The sequence below is a fragment of the Diaporthe batatas genome (genome assembly GCF_019321695.1).
Source record: "Diaporthe batatas strain CRI 302-4 chromosome Unknown Contig00001, whole genome shotgun sequence".
In the NCBI taxonomy this organism is placed as follows: domain Eukaryota; kingdom Fungi; phylum Ascomycota; class Sordariomycetes; order Diaporthales; family Diaporthaceae; genus Diaporthe; species Diaporthe batatas.
In genome coordinates, this window is record NW_025408548.1 from 3,015,164 (window position 1) to 3,030,698 (window position 15,535).

The following is a 15,535-nucleotide window of genomic DNA, read 5'->3' on the forward strand; positions in this document are numbered from 1 at the left end:
CTCTGTGATCCACTAACTTACTTAGACCTGGACAAAATGATTTGCAGGCCTAGGCAGCGGCTCCCCACCAAGTTTTCAATCGCTGGCATTGGGTGTCTAGAGACATCGCAATTGACTGTGTCCATTCCGGTTTGGCTCACGGCATTGGCATTCACTGCACGGCCAGGCCCCCTTTTTAAGACCGCTCGGCTGCAGGTTGCCGACTCCGAGGTTGAGATACAGCACCACACTTCATCATTGCCCCAGTATGTATCCACCTCCTTTCCACGTAATAAGGAATTATTATATGCCAGATATCGATGTTGTGGATATGTGGGAAGCATGTCGAATGAACCCGGTCATTTATACGTATTCTGCTATAGGATCTCGTAGGAATTGCGTTAAGAGGAATAGCCTTCAGCCCTCGGCACCTCTGTTTCAGGCTGGACGAGCTATCGATGATGCGCTTGGGGGGAGGGGTGCGGAGATTTTAAGGCATACAATGGGCGGCGCACGATCAAGGCAGGCCTGCAATAATTCAGTTAGATAACCGTATATTCGGAGCATTACTGCCAATAATATAGCAAAAAGAAAAGTCAATACCCCTAGTCGGAAGCTGAGCAGCCTTCAAACCATCCGGTTACAGATTGCGAATTCAGGGCCGCCTCGCGCGCATGCATGAACGATCTTCACGCACCTGGGGCAGCGGCGCCAAGTCACAGCGCCGAATCTGACGCCGGCTACATCCGGAGCTCTGGCCAGGTTGAGCATCCCTGGCCCTGCAACACCAAGGCAAGCTGTGTACATGTTCGGGCATCCACCGAGAGCGACACTCGTTTTTCTTTTGGGAGTGTATACCCCAAACTCAAAAAGGGTATTTTAATGTTCTGTGGAGGTGGCAGGTGCCCCGTTGGCTGGCCTGGATCCCCCTGGACCAGATAACTATCTTGTGGTTCACAAAGCCATCAACTGGCCCAGAGGTTCCTTGACATGTTCCTAAAACATTCACATGTCATATCATGTCCTTGAGCTGTACACACCCGCTGCTTCCTCTCTTTTCAAAAGCCTGGCAGCACTGGGCTACGGAAAGAACGTTGTCATGAAGCGCCTCGGGCTCCAGCATGGGACTGCCTTTTTGATGGCTTTTCTGACGATCCAGCACGCACGCGGAGCGCAACTGGGACATAGACAAAACCCTGGTTTTATCACTGCGTTGCCGACGGTTGCGGCAACTACATTTTCCACTTCTCCCGCATCCCCATCGGCAACCCTCGAGCCATTGCCAAATCCTCCTCAGCAGCCAGGTCCGATTTTCACGCCGAGTCTTTCGACTATCGACGTTGCCTCATCGCCAGCTCTGATTCCACCCGCAGTTCTACCTTCTTCGACGCAGATCTCGTCCACTACTCCAACGCCTACATCTTTCCGGCCTACAACGACTCGCACAACCCAGGCAGCAGCAGCGAGCGCGCTCGAGATTATAGATGATCATTACTTTGGCGGTATTCCGAAACCGAGCCCTGATGTGCCCATCAGCGGGGTTTTCATGGTGCTTTTCATCCTCGGGGCCCTCATCCATGGATTGATGTACTGGAGGAACATCAAGCAGCCGATCAGAGGGGGTAATGGAGATAGGCTGTCGGCGTTGATGATCTGCTTCTGCCTAGCTGAAGCTCTGGTCTGCGGTTTCCGTCTGGCCTGGGCCAGCACCGAAATGCAACCCGTGGTCGTCTTTTTCGCACTTGTCTCTGAAAGCGTTGGGTGAGTCTTCCGAGCATGTGCCGAGTTCTGAACGTGGTCTATACTTGGGTAGCATGATTGGCCTCTCAAGCTGACAGCGATATTCCACAGGAGCGTCAGTCTGTTCACAGTGAATTTTCTTTTGACCAATCGCCTCATACGCTTATTAGATCTGCGTTCCTCACTCTGGACAAGGTCCATTATTGCTTCTGTCGTGAAGTACGTTATGTTTGCGGCGTGCTCATTGGTCATACTCCTGCATGTCCTCGGAGCCGGTCTACATGAATTCAACAGGAACGCCGGAGGCATCGCACAATCAGGAGCAAGACTGCTACAGGCCAGCAACGGTCTTCTCATGATCACCGGCTTCATCTTTCTGGTTGTCGTCTTAGCAGCCAGTACTACCGAAAACCGCACGCGAGTGGAGAAGTTCACCGCCAGAACGACCGTATACTTCATCGGTGCTGGCGTACTGACGATGACGAGCCAAGCCACACGTTTCGCCTCGACATTCGCCATTTGGCAACCAGCGGATCAGACATCCATGGGCATACTATCTAAACCGGTCTACTACATTACAGGGTTCGGTATGAGCGTTTCAATCATCATTCTCTACGCGGCTTCGAGGATCGACTTGCTCTTTGGCAAGAGCTCAACCTCTAATGGACGTTCCTCACCCCGGCCATCACAAGGCGAGCAGCGGGTAAAACCAGTGACATTGAAACCTACCAGGGGATCACCGCTGCGTCTTAATCCTATCCTGACGCCTGCAGGCGATGACGGACGTTACCATAATTCCCAGGATTGGCCGGATACTCGAAGTCCTATGACGGCATCTAGTACTGGGACATTCACGCTGGAGAAGGAGGAAAAGGGATATGTCGGATTTGGGTGATTGTCTATTCATTGTTGGTCGTCGCTTGCACTGATCAACTGCAACCCCGTGCCGGACACCACAAACGTTTCCGGACATGTACAGGCCTTTGGGGAATGAAAGAAAAGCTGGCCCCCCTTCCAATAACCATCTTATTCATGCAGTCCTATTGTAGCAAGTCAAGAGAGGTGGAGTCTTTCGCTTATATCTTAGAGGGGACAGGAGCTTAATCACAATACCCAGAGCATCGCATTCTGAATACAAAACATCGTCAATATTGCAACCCTAGTTTAGGCGTGCATTCGCAGATTGTTGGAAGTTACAAAATGATTAATATTGTGACATACAATTGCAGCCGAAGGACGTCCCAATGGCGACGATAGAGGGCTCTGAGCCTTTGTCTCGCTTAAAGTCGCACGTGCGGTCGGTTGCTTTCACCAGCGCCTGCGACCGGAATGCTACGTGATGTAGGAACCCAGTCAATCAATGCATGATGTGCGGTGCATCACGTTGCCAGGCGTCACACTACCTCCGCGCCCGGAGTGTGGGACCCCCTGGGTTGCGACATATGGTTACATTAAACTTCTACTTAGCGGCAGGGGACCCGACAACCAGGTCTGCTCACGATCAATCGACCGTTTCGGGCAGCCATCGATCTGCCACCCGCAACTCTTTGACTTCTGGGTGACGTGATGGACAGAGGGCATCATTGGAGAGCCCAGGCTTGTGTCACCACCCCCTCCGCTTCCCGAAACGTTATGTTTCTTAACGATGACTCGGCCCTCTCGGCGTTGTGTTTCTCGGGTTTCGAAAACATCCCTGGGTGTGGGACCAAGTAGAGCAAATCTCTGGTGGTGAGGTCTTGATCGCGTCGATCTGAGACTGGCAAGGCCCCTGCAGCAGTACAACATGTAGTTGACCCCGTGTTTGCAGTTTACCTGCGGCACCTGGGACACTCGAAGATTCGCCAAGGCAACTTAGAGCCGCATGGTCGCAACAAGCATGCACCGGCCAGGCTATCAATCCGAGCCCGTATATCGTTATTTATATAAAATATGATATTTGGCAGGCTACATCTCCGCTTTGTTTCCTAGTCGGGACTCGGATCCCTCCGAGATCGCGGGCACGTGCAGGTGACGGGATCTCGTCACATCACAGTCCACTTTTGTCGTCTCGCCTGATAATACATCCATGGCTTTTGCTCAACAACCAGACGGACGTGCAGGTGGGCGGTTTCCTCTTTGGGTTGTGTTCTGCGAGTAGGGTCTAGTCCATCAAATCTTTTCAGACAGAGACCAAGCCCGCTGTTCGTCCTGCATGTCTGACTGTCGTTTGGACAAACAGTGTTTCACGGCAAGTAGACAGACGCAGTGCCTACCTTGTGTTAGCATGCAGATATCCTCTTCTGGGCCCCGTGGCTTTGAGACTTATAACGGTCACGCTAGAACCAAGGTCTTCTCATCATCGTGATAATGTCGTGTGTGTAGGCGTGCGTTTACCCACAAATGCCCTCCCAAGAGTTCCAGCCCAAATGTTCCTCAACAAATTCGTGCTGCTCGTCGGAACAAGCTGTTGCAGCTTGGTAGCGGCGGCGGGCGCTGGGCAATATATGAGACGAGACTTGGGGTCGATCCAAGGTGCCCTAGCAGGCGTCAACACCGCGCTCGCAAGACTCGACAGCGCCATTCTCAAGAATCCAGCGGACCCAAAGGTCCTCTTCACCAGCATTAGTGTCCTCGAGTCCATCCAGCAGGCGACAGACTCCATAAACGCCTCCCAGCCCCTAGGGTCAGATGATACATCCAACCTCAAGGCCACGACCGACAGCCTCGTGTCAAACGTCAACCTCACAGTGACGGACCTAATCAAGCAAAAGCCTGTCTTCGACCGTCTCAAGCTGGACAAGGTCGTCCTACTCCAGGTCCAGAATATTCAAGGCGCCGCGCTGGTCCTCGCGTCCACCCTCGCCAGCAAGGTCGACCCGACGGCGTCCGCCCTTGCCCTTGACGGCATCAGCGCCCTCAACGCGGCGCTTCAGCGGGGCATCGAGGTGTACTCGGGCACCGCTGCAGGTCCCACGGTGTCGCCTGGGCCGGCTGCTGCTCCTCCGGCACCAAACCCTGTCCCGCTGGTCTCTGTGCCCTCGAGTTCACCGTCACCGAATCCCCGGCCGTCGAACTCACAACCATCCGATCCTCAAGCATCGGACCTCTTGCCGCCAAGCTCGCCATCGAGTGTTCCACAACCAAATCCGCCCACAGGAAGTATTGGTCCGGGGCCATGGACGATGACTATGCCTATCCCTGGCACGTTTGAGGCCGGTTCGACTTGTATATGCATGTGCCCTCCGGTAGCAGCTTGCGGGACATCATGAGCAGTAGATGTAGCTAGAACTGATCGGCAGCAGGGGCGCTGATTTTGGGCTGTGTTGACCGCGAGGCGTATTTGCTGAGAGCAGCTTACCACATACGCCATTCAAGATAAGGCCCAGGGCGTTCTCTGGTCTCTTAGTAATGAATTTGAATTGAATTGAGTTAGGCCATTCCACGAGGTGCTGATCAACATTGTAATCGGGACTTTGGCGGTCCACTGGCTATTGTGGCACGGGTTCCTCATCGTCAGACTCTGTCGCGCCGTATATGTCACCAAATTTCTCCTTCAAGAAGGCCGCCACTTCAGGGTTCACCATCAACTTATTCCGCAGAAAGTCACCATCGCCCTCGATTTTCAAACCATTGAGACCTGTCGCCCTCGACAGCGCGACATATACTTGACCATCCTCGAATGCCTTGCTGAGGTTCACGATGCAGCGGTCGAGTGTGAGGCTTTGAGATTTGTGGATGGTCATAGCCCCTTTCAGTGACGTTAGCCCTGCTACGCATCCTAAGAGTGTTGCATTCCAAGACGTAAAAGATGGGGGCGGGTTGGTAAAAGAAGAAGAGTGGTACTGACAAGCAGGTGCCAGCGGGATCTGCGTGCGGACCAGCAGGCTATATGGCTCCTCGTCCCCGAGCTGGCTGATGCTGCACTCGGCGTACACGGTGCGCCTGATGCCATTGTGAAACCGCACCACGGGCCATTTCTTGACAGGCGCAGATTCGGTCAATATGAAGTCCTTGATCTCGCTCTCCTGGACGGCGGCGTGTTCGCCCCTGAGGACCCTCTGGCCCGGCTGTGGCTCGACCTTCTTTCTTCCGCGGGCGTTGGTTATCTCCTTCATCGGCATCATCTTGGGGTCGTAGTCCTCGAAGCTACAGATGACGCCCTGGGAGCCGTTGCAAAGACCGGCCTCAAGATCAAGATTCGTGAGGAGGACCACCAACATTCCTCTCTTGAGCTCGACGCACTTGGCCCAGCGATGATCTTCTAGTGCGTACAGGGGCCGCTTCGTCTCTGGAGGAGACGCCACCTCCGACTCACTGTGCCATTCACCACGCACGCCCTTCCGCTGGAGATGAGGATGGCACTCGCGCAGGAAGAAATTGTCATGGCACCAGTAGGCGTATTTGACACCCTTCAGCTGGTTGAACGCCGCGCGATTGACGTCTGAAGCTTCCTTGCGGGTCGAATACAGCTTGGTGGCCTGGGAGACTCGACATTGGTGGTTCATGAGGAGCGATATTTCCGACTCATTCATCCGGTGTCCCAAACGACACTTTTGCAGCATTCTGATGAACGTTTGGTCATTTTGACGATGTATCGTCTTCAAATGAAAATGCACAAAGTTGCATTCGCCCCAGGCATTGCTCCTAAAAGCCCATTTGTCCTCGTCAGCGTATTCTCCGTGGAGCCTACAGGCATGGACCAGCTTTCCAATTTCGTTGACCTTCGTAGTCAGCTCTCTGCCGCAATCGAGGCAGTGTTGGAATGGCTTCACGGGCGGCAATTGGCAGAAGTCCCCAGTAACAACAATCTGACACCCTCCGAAGGCGGGCTGCACGGCCAATGTGGGATCATGCCGGGCGGTCTTCATGAGAATGTTGAGTCTTTCGAGATGCAAGTTTTCAACCATACTAATCTCATCAATGACCAAGACATCCTAAGTGAATACCAAGTTAGTCCTGCTGCGGATCCTGAAGCATTGCATGTTGGAGCACCACTGCTTACAGTTTCTGAGAGTCGCCTGTATACATTCTTACCATGCGCCCCCTGCTTTATTTTGTCGATGGGGAGTTTGTGCGAACTGGGTGTCCAGCCTGCAAATGTCCAGGTTGTAGAACCGCCGACATTTAATGCTGCTCTGCCAGTGGGAGCAACAATGCGTACTTTCTTTCCACTGTCCCGTAGTCGCCTGACAAACGCCTTTAGGACCGTAGACTTGCCGCAGCCGGCAGAGCCAGTGTAGAAGACATTATTGCCCTGCTCGATCAAGGAGACCAACTCGGCTTGTTCAGGACATAATTTGGGCTCGTCCCGGGCAGGCTCGGGCTGTGACTCCCTGCCCGGCTCTGATTTCTTGTCTTGAGGCCGAACGGATGGACCGGGTTTGCTGGATCCTCGGGCAGCCCCATTGGAAAATCCTGCTTTTGGATCGTAGCCTGAGGTCATATGTCGACCATATCCGGCTTGGTGTGAGACCGTGTTTTCCTTATCGTCGATGCCAAACTGTGGCTGAAAATACATGCCTCCCCCTTGGAATTTCTGTGTCTGGGTGGAAGCAGCAGGGACATGGACTGGCTGGACCGGGGAGTCATCTAACAAGATGGGCCGGTCTGCTGTCCCGGTGGCTGCGGCATGATGCACTTGGGAGGCGTGACCAACGAACGGTTGCGTCTGTGTTGGCACACCGTAGGCATGGTTTTGCTGCCAGGACCATTGATGCTCGTGAGGCTGGAAAACGGGCCGTCCCCTGTGGTAGTTGTGGTAGTGGTGGTAGTAGTTTTGGACCAAGGGGTTGACTGGGGATGGGTCAAGACTGCCGTGATTCATCCAGTGTTGCCCCCCCTGGGCATAGGCAAGAGAAGGCGCTGGGTTGGCCCAGGCCGGCTGAGGTGGGCGAGACGCCCAGTTGTGTTGGCTCTCCGATGCCGATGCCGATGTCGTGGTTGAGGCTGCGACAGGAGTCTGGCGGCGGCCAGTGGCAGCATTCTCTTTTGGCCCATCTGCAGCAACCTTGGCCCGGTGATACAGCAAGGTGAAGTCGGCCAAGGACCGCCGTCCGTGGGGTTTTACATGAAGCTCACGGGCGCGGCCTGGAGTGAAGACATGGCCTTGTTGAGGATCAGGGCCATTGGATGCACCGCCCACAGGAGGGCCTCTGCGTCGCCGCTTGGGTGGAGGCTCAGAAGACGCGGGCCACGCAGGCTGCACAGGCTGTACAGGCTGCACAGGCTGCACAGGAGCAGACCGAGTTGGCGACGACGAGGGCGGTGTTACTTGAGATGCCATGCTGAGTCAGGGTCCACCGAGCTGGGAGAATATATATGGACGACGCTAATAACAAGAGGCGAGCAAGAAGGACACGAGGTCGTCGCTGCTGCGAGTGCAGAGCGGTAAGACGCGTCGAGACGCGCTGGGCAATACCATCACCCCATACCTACAGATGTACAGTACTACAGTACCTAGATACCTACCTAGGTACCTGGGTACTCCGTGGACCCTATCCCGAGACCTCTGCTCGTTGTCGCCAACTTACTACGTACTTAAGTACCTAGGTACCTAGCAAGCCTAGGTACGTACTTAAGTACCTAGGTACCTAGCAAGCCTAGGTACGTACCTAGGAGCTGTGTCTACGCGATTCAGACAAGAACATTTCAAGTCACGACATTCTATCTGGAGGAACTACACTATGGGGCCACTCGCCGCTACTCCGTACCTCGTTGTCTGGCTGACTGATGCACACTGACGCTCAGCAGTGAGCCGGATCTCTTATCCAAGCGAGGGACTCGGATAGATCCAGATTCCAGGCCGATTTGCCGGCAAGCAACCGTGTCCAATGGCGACATCCCGAAATTTTCAGCAGCATGGATCCCCCCCCCCTCTCCCCTCGCCTCCCTGCCATTATCAATCGCCCCTCTCGGTGCTGACGGAATCGGGGGTTGTGGTTGACTGTGCTTACACAAGCATACCGAGTACAGCGTGCAGCGCCCACGCCTCAACAACGAGGATATGTTCCTGCCAGTCCCTCAGTCCCTGCCAGTCCCTGCCAGTGCATGCCTGCATGGCTCGAACATGCATTGAAGTCTGAACCGCCATGGACGCCAAAGCCCACAGCAACAGCCCCGTCTCCCGAGCTGCCCTGGCCGAGCCCCAGTCCTCGGCCTCGACCATCAGCGATGGCGGCGTTCTCATCGACGACCAGCATCAGCCCCCCGAGCTGGACAGGCGCATCGTGCGCAGGATCGACCTGAGGCTGTGCACCATCGCCGGCATCCTGTGTGCCCTCGACCTCATCGACTCGGGCATCATGTCCAGTGCCTCGGCCACCTCCATGCCCCAGGACATCGGCCTTGTCGGCGGCCGCTACTCGACAGCCGTGTGGATCGTCACCCTGGCCCAGGTCGTCTTCAAGCTGCCGGCCACGATAGCCATGCGCTTTGTCGGCCCGCCCATCTTCTTCACCCTGGCCACCGTCCTGTTTGGCCTCATCACCCTCTGCATGGCGTATGTTGCAGACTGGAAACAGATGATCGCTCTGCGGTTCCTGATGGGCCTGGCCATGTCCGGCATCTACCCCGGCCTGGCATATCTCATCTCCTCGTGGTACCCGCGCAAGGAGCAGCAGCTCCGCTTCGCCTACCTCCAGTCTGGCCAGGTCATCATCGTGGCCACCGGCAGCATCGTCAACTACGGCCTCAACTTCCTGGATCATTCCCACGGCCTGAGAGGGTGTAAGCATCACCTTTCACCCGTCATGTATGGGGCCCCGTTTTTCACGTATTGCAGGACTAACGTCACCATCAGGGCAGTGGATGTTTGTGGTACAAGGCGGCATCACTATGTTCATTGGAGTTGTGGCATACCTCTGGGTCCCGCATTTTCCAGACAAGGTCGCCAAGACGCGATGGTTCCTCACCCAGGCCGAAGTGGACCAAGTCATGGCGGCTCTAAACAGCGAAAGCAAAGATGCTGGCCCCCCTGAGCCTTTTACAGTCTCAGCCATCCTCCTGCCTTTTTTAGACGTCAAGATATATGCCTTCAGCATCTTGTTCTTCCTCCAGAACGTCGTGTCAACCGCCCTGTCCTATTTCATCCCCCAGATTCTCATTGGGATGGGATTCACTTCGGACACTTCCATCTTGCTGTACGCGCCGCCGTACTACTACGCAGTCATACCAGTCATCATAACCTCCTTCGTCGCCGATCGCATGGCCCTGCGAGGTCCGATCATCGTCTTCAACGCCGTGTGTCTCATCGTGGGCATGTGCATGCTCGGATTCCCCAGCAATGTTGCCGTGCGCTACGTCGGTGTCCTGTTTGCCACGGGCGCCTATGTCTCGAACTGGGCCGCAATGAATGCATATCAGATGAATAACGTCACTGGCCAGTGGAAACGTGCCACGGTGGCTGCCACAGTCAGTGGCTGCAATGCACTCGGCGGGATTGCGGGGTCGTATATATTCAGGCCCGCCGAGGCCCCGTGGTACCCGACTGCCATTTGGATTAGTATCGGCAGCCATATTCTGATCATCGCCATCATCGCATTATGCGGTGGGTTGTTCTGGAGGGCCAATAGAAGAGCTGGGGCTGGAAAGGGCGTCATTGAGGGCGTCGATGGCTTTAGATATATATATTAAACCATCAATGCGCAGGGCCGGCGAGTTGGGCCATCAAACCTCACAGCTCCAAGTCGACTGGTATTATCGGTTATTTACATCAAAACAAATGCCCACGGTGCTAATGTGTGCCGTAAATATCCCGTCAGGCTCGGTTTGCACCACGCGGTTGCTGCATGTGATGGATGAATGAGCCTTGATGTTTGACTCGCTCCCCGCGAACCACGGTCCACGGCAAACGCCCACTGCAGCTTCTTCTCACGATCAGCAGAACTTATCTCGTCTCGGCCCTCGCTGGTATTGTCACAGCAGGGTCTTGTTCCGTCTGGCCAGCACTGAAAATTCCAGCCGCCCACCGCTTCGATCTCTAGATGGAAGTCCGATGCTAACAACAAGCATCCGCGTGCCTCATTTGCATTTTGGTACTACTCCCCCCTTGAATCACGCGGAGTGCTGTCAGTCGCCGAATATGGACCGCCTACATCTGCCCTTTTACGAGTCGAGGTTCCTTGCACACCTGGGCAGCCGATTACGATCTAAACCGCCGCGGCTGGACGGTCATATGGTCACGTGTGGTATCCTGTATCTGGACGAGAATGGCGTGAAGCTAGCCAATGCTCAGCTGGAAGACTGCATCGGGACCGGGCTATATCTTGGATTTCATCACGAGCTTTTTATCGACTTTGCCGACGTCAAATCATCTGTAAGTTGTAGAAAACAGCCAGGGCAAGTCTGTGGTGACGACAGCCCCTCTATGTGATTGTTTGGTGACCCTCTTTAAGTGTTGGAATGGCGATGCACTATATATCATGGGCCGAAGAAAAAGAAGGGTTACGGGGTATCACCAAATTGGGCTTCTTTGTAGATTAGTCAACTCCGTCGTGGCAAGGCCCCTGGAGTACAACTCCAAAATACACCTTTATGAAGACCGCATGGGAACACACACCGTGAAATACGTTTCAGACAGAAGCGTATAGCCTTTGCGGACACACAGGAGTGTAGGAAATGCCGCTCTCAAAACAAAATCGCTGTATCGAACAAAGGAAATAGACAACCGGATCTGGCTGTCCATCGCTATCCTGAGCGCGACAATGACCCGAATACGTTCAGACCACTTCACAAAAGACGAGGATGAGGAACTTTGTGACGATACTGTCACGTGGAGGGCCCGTGGAAACCCAACATTTGGTCAGCATCTAGTCGAAGATACAGCTAAAGTCGCCTGGTGACTATTCGATGTCGCAGAATCGACAAGATGGTGACCTCCAGATGTCGGCAATACTAGTTTATTAGTACTTGTGTCACCTGCCGCCTCTGAGGCCAGATATGGACCACTGGACGTGCACAAATGACATGTGTACATCCATGACAATTGACGCCTCGCATCGAAAGAAGCATGTTCCAGAGAATCACTAACATCAGTAGACACATGTGGCTCTCGAATATGGTAGACGATTATGTTACTACGGACATTCGGGGGCACGGGGATGGTGGCCTCATCCCCAAGCTGCTTGAAAATCCTGGGCAGAAACGCGAGACGTCTACTGGCTCCACGGAAAGAGGAGGACTTAGAGGCGGGCGTCAAGCGCCTAGAACGGCTGCAACGACTTCGACCCATGGCCACGAAAGCGACGAGGACGGATTGTTTGCCCTGAATCTGGACCACCCAAGCCTTAAAGAATCATCAAAATAAATGCCGAGCAATCAAACACAGGAACCCATGTGGACACTTTCGACTAAGTCCAAGAAGACTCTGAGTCCGATTAGCAAAGTCTAGAACCAAACGATTCTGGCACCCAGACAGATAAGATTGACCACGAAGACGGTTAGAGGCTACAAAGAGACTCCAAATACATGTGTGCTCAAGGAATCGAGTCGGGAACAATCCGAGAGGTTCGACAACATGTCCACCCGACTTAATGGATGTGCACTCAACATTATACTAGCAGTACTAGGTGCCAACCAGCGCAGAGACGAGGAGCAAAGCCACGAAGACTTTGCAAAGTCTGCGGCATTCCAGCTACAAATGACAAAACGCAGTAACTACATTGAAACGGCTGAAAGGGGAGACTTGGTGGATCATTGATTAACGGTCCCCTGAGGAGTCATTTCGGGGCAGTCACGAGCTTCTTGTCATCATCTGCTAGACAGCTGCACTCGATACCTAGGTACGAACGCGGGATCTCCAGGGCGACATGGCAACCTGTAGACGACTATCTCCCAAACCTCTCTTGGATCTCGGCAGGGACCAAGCTCGTATTGATACTTTCCGGCCGCAACCTTGGGTGGAAGTTACCGTACCGAAATTAACATGAAGCCTCGTGCTCAAGTGCCCCTATATTGATCTCGCATTATCTGTTCCAAGGTTCTTGGCTATGTACGTAGCCGTTCTGACAACACCTAATTACTATTGAATGAATTCGAATCAAGCTTTTCTGCATGCTCCACAGGTAGTCTATGCACATCAGCGATGGGCCAGTGAAATTTCAATTTTCAAAATATTTCAGTCAGCCAGCCAGATTTCATTTCACCAGGTTGGGTGGGTCTGAAAGATTATGTGGGTACCTTACTTTTATGGGGTACCTCCTATTCTGGTGTATCCCCCATATGGTTTTATGTATCTTCTAAATCTCTAAGACCTGGTGGACTTAAGGATCCTATAAACCCTAACCCTTATCCTACCCACCCTCATCCTTATCAAAGTACCCATATTAATACCTAATTAGGACTAGCTTGAATTTCAATTTCATTCACCAGACCTCGTGAAATTTCGATTTCCTTGCAGAGAGGTCGGTGGGCCTGAAATTTTGCCATCGCTGATGCACATGTGTTCTGCTTCAAATGTTAAGCTGACCAGCATGAGATCGATTGATTTTTTGCGCCCCTGGAGACCTCGGAAACATAAACAAGCTCGCCCTAAAATCATGCACGGCAAACTTTGGATGAACCCAACTCTAATTATCCAGGGGTTAACCGTCTTTTTGCCCTCATCGCCCTGGAACGCCGGTCTGTAAGCTCGAAACAAAGCTCGAAAAGGTTTTGCCGAACAGACAGAAACAAAGCACATCTAATGTGGACCCCGTCAGTTGTGTCAAGTATAGACGCCTACGGCCCTCCGCCTTGGCCCCGGGGTTTATCCACCAAACAGGCGACGGAAGGCCAAGCGCGTGGGTTCATTCGTGGCTTCCAGCCCATGCCAAGACCCATTAGCTACATCTGTTAGCCTGATGGGCCCTTGTACAACTATGCACTCCGCCGTCGACGCTATAGTAGCACCCGAGCCTCGGCATGAGAGTCAATTCTGTCTTAAGTAACAGATGAACAACTCTCGCTGGCCAGCCTCCGTTTTGTAAATGAGTTATACATAGACACATTATCTCCGGGAAACCCGTCCACCAATGACCCGCCCTGGGCGACGAGCCCATGCGGAGCCACGGCACCGCGAGAGCCTCCATCCGCCCTGCGGCGCGTGCTCTGGTTCCCCTATCACTATATAGATACTTCTGATGTCCTAGCCTGTCCATACCTCCAATCCTGTGAGCCCTCACTCTCTTGACATCGCGGCGTATTAGTCTCTAATCTTTCCACACCATGAAGTCACTCTTTGCATTGCTCTCATGCGCCACCACGGCCTTGGCCGCCAGCCGCACCTCTGCGCCGGCAGGATGCATCACAGCTGGCTCCGGAAGTAGTTACAGCACCATTCAAGCGGCCGTCAACTCACTGTCAACGTCGGCCTCGGGAACACAGTGTATTTTTATCAAGCCTGGAACCTACAAGGAGCAAGTCCTCGTTCCTGCTCGCAGCGCCCAGCTCACAATCTACGGGTCCACCACGGACACCACTGGCTATGCGGCCAACTCGGTCACCATCACCGGCTCCAAGAGCCAGGCCGATGGCCTGAGCAACGACGAGACGGCCACGCTCCGGGTCAAGGCGGCCAATTTCAAGCTGTACAATGTCAACGTCGCCAACACCTACGGCAAAGGCTCCCAGGCCGTCGCGCTCTCTGCATATGCGGACTCGGGCTACTACGGCAACGCCTTCACGGGCTTTCAGGACACCCTGCTCGCAAACACGGGCAAGCAGCTGTACGCTGGAAATCTCATCCAGGGCGCGACAGACTTCATTTTCGGCCAGAACGCGCCTGCGTGGTTCGAGAAGAACGACATCAGGGTGGTCTCGGCTAGCCTTGGGTACATCACGGGTAAGCCTAATCTTTACTAAGACCTGGTATCAGAGTGTTCAAACAACCTTGGAAGGCCGTGATGAAACTAACGCGCGTCTCGCCCAGCAAACGGCCGGTCCTCCTCGAGCGGCACATCGTACTACGTCTTCAACAACTGCGACGTCGCCGCTGCGTCAGGAAACAGCGTCAGCAGCGGCGCATACTACCTCGGAAGGCCGTGGGGCGAGTACGCGCGCGTGGTCTTCCAGAAGACCTCGATGAGCGCCGTTATCAATAGCGCGGGGTGGCGCGTCTGGAACACGGGCGATGAGCGTACCGACCATATTACCTTTGGAGAATATGGGAACACCGGGACGGGAGCCTCCGGCACTAGGGCTAGTTTCTCGACCAAACTAAGCTCCCCCGTGGCGATTTCGGCTGTTCTGGGCAGCAACTACGCTTCTCTGGGTTTCTATGATGCGGCGTATATGTGAGGGCCAAAGGTGGCCTCGTAGCTGCTGCAGATGGTGATGAGTTGATATGGGTACTGTCGAGCTATTACCGCTTGGAAATACGGCGCGACTTCCTTCACTTCTTTCAATGTTGGACTGCGCTGAATGTCCGGAACTCAAAGTCACCACTAGGTCCACATCCGCTCAGGCACCCCGTAGTTAAGCACATATGTATATACGCAGTAACAATTAACCAAGCATACCGGCTCCATTTAGCCCAGTTGAATTCTAGGCTATTGAAGAGGCTAGGACCACCATCCCAGCCGATTGGCCGGGCTTACCATTAGTTAAATCGCGCTTACCACCATATGAAGGCGCCATGTATGTCCTCGGACGTATACGGAATAGAAGCGAAACCACACACACACAAGATACATATTCCACACTAACTAGGTAAGCTGTATGTTTCAATGCCCTGAAAACACAATCCATTCCGTACACAGCTGTGATTTTATCCATCCCGGGGTCTGCTGGATACACCACTTCCCAACCCGTATACACAATAGCTATATAAAATGCAACTCCCGCGTGTAACATGCGCCCGGCT

The 15,535-nt window shown here is 53.8% G+C and overlaps 5 protein-coding genes across 5 annotated transcripts; 4 read left to right on the top strand and 1 right to left on the bottom strand.

Annotated features, from left to right (window-relative positions):
• Positions 1-784: 784 nt before the first annotated feature.
• KVR01_000115 (uncharacterized protein) lies at positions 785-2,614 on the top strand (the record flags this gene model as incomplete). The annotated part of the gene is made up of 4 exons (XM_044788475.1): positions 785-814; positions 1,070-1,740; positions 1,831-1,895; positions 1,992-2,614. 4 exons carry the CDS (start codon positions 785-787, stop codon positions 2,612-2,614), a joined length of 1,389 nt encoding a protein of 462 aa, XP_044650064.1.
• An 814-nt stretch (positions 2,615-3,428) lies between these two features.
• KVR01_000697 (uncharacterized protein) lies at positions 3,429-4,909 on the top strand (the record flags this gene model as incomplete). Its single annotated transcript, XM_044792181.1, has 2 exons — positions 3,429-4,673; positions 4,742-4,909. The coding sequence occupies exons 1-2, from the start codon at positions 4,125-4,127 to the stop codon at positions 4,907-4,909; spliced, it is 717 nt and encodes a 238-aa protein (XP_044650646.1). The 5' UTR covers positions 3,429-4,124.
• Positions 4,897-8,081, bottom strand: KVR01_000955 (uncharacterized protein). Its single transcript, XM_044788296.1, has 3 exons — positions 6,701-8,081; positions 5,546-6,632; positions 4,897-5,446 (listed from the first exon to the last, which is right to left on the bottom strand). Exons 1-3 carry the CDS (start codon positions 7,979-7,981, stop codon positions 5,187-5,189), a joined length of 2,628 nt encoding a protein of 875 aa, XP_044650904.1. The 5' UTR covers positions 7,982-8,081; the 3' UTR covers positions 4,897-5,186.
• A 271-nt stretch (positions 8,082-8,352) lies between these two features.
• KVR01_001054 (uncharacterized protein) lies at positions 8,353-10,446 on the top strand. Its single transcript, XM_044781423.1, has 2 exons — positions 8,353-9,423; positions 9,497-10,446. Exons 1-2 carry the CDS (start codon positions 8,787-8,789, stop codon positions 10,327-10,329), a joined length of 1,470 nt encoding a protein of 489 aa, XP_044651003.1. The 5' UTR covers positions 8,353-8,786; the 3' UTR covers positions 10,330-10,446.
• A 3,453-nt stretch (positions 10,447-13,899) lies between these two features.
• Positions 13,900-14,970, top strand: KVR01_000641 (uncharacterized protein; the record flags this gene model as incomplete). Its single annotated transcript, XM_044789948.1, has 2 exons — positions 13,900-14,515; positions 14,603-14,970. 2 exons carry the CDS (start codon positions 13,900-13,902, stop codon positions 14,968-14,970), a joined length of 984 nt encoding a protein of 327 aa, XP_044650590.1.
• Between the last annotated feature and the right edge of the window lie 565 nt (positions 14,971-15,535).

Coding starts and splice junctions, on each gene's coding strand:
- KVR01_000955 (XM_044788296.1), bottom strand. CDS start 7,981: ATGGCATCTCAAGTAACACCGCCCTCGTCGTCGCCAACTCGGTCTGCT. Junction 6,633..6,700: donor ACAGGCGACTCTCAGAAACT/GTAAGCAGTGGT, acceptor GTATTCACTTAG/GATGTCTTGGTCATTGATGA. Junction 5,447..5,545: donor GATCCCGCTGGCACCTGCTT/GTCAGTACCACT, acceptor CGTCACTGAAAG/GGGCTATGACCATCCACAAA.
- KVR01_001054 (XM_044781423.1), top strand. CDS start 8,787: ATGGACGCCAAAGCCCACAGCAACAGCCCCGTCTCCCGAGCTGCCCTG. Junction 9,424..9,496: donor TTCCCACGGCCTGAGAGGGT/GTAAGCATCACC, acceptor CGTCACCATCAG/GGCAGTGGATGTTTGTGGTA.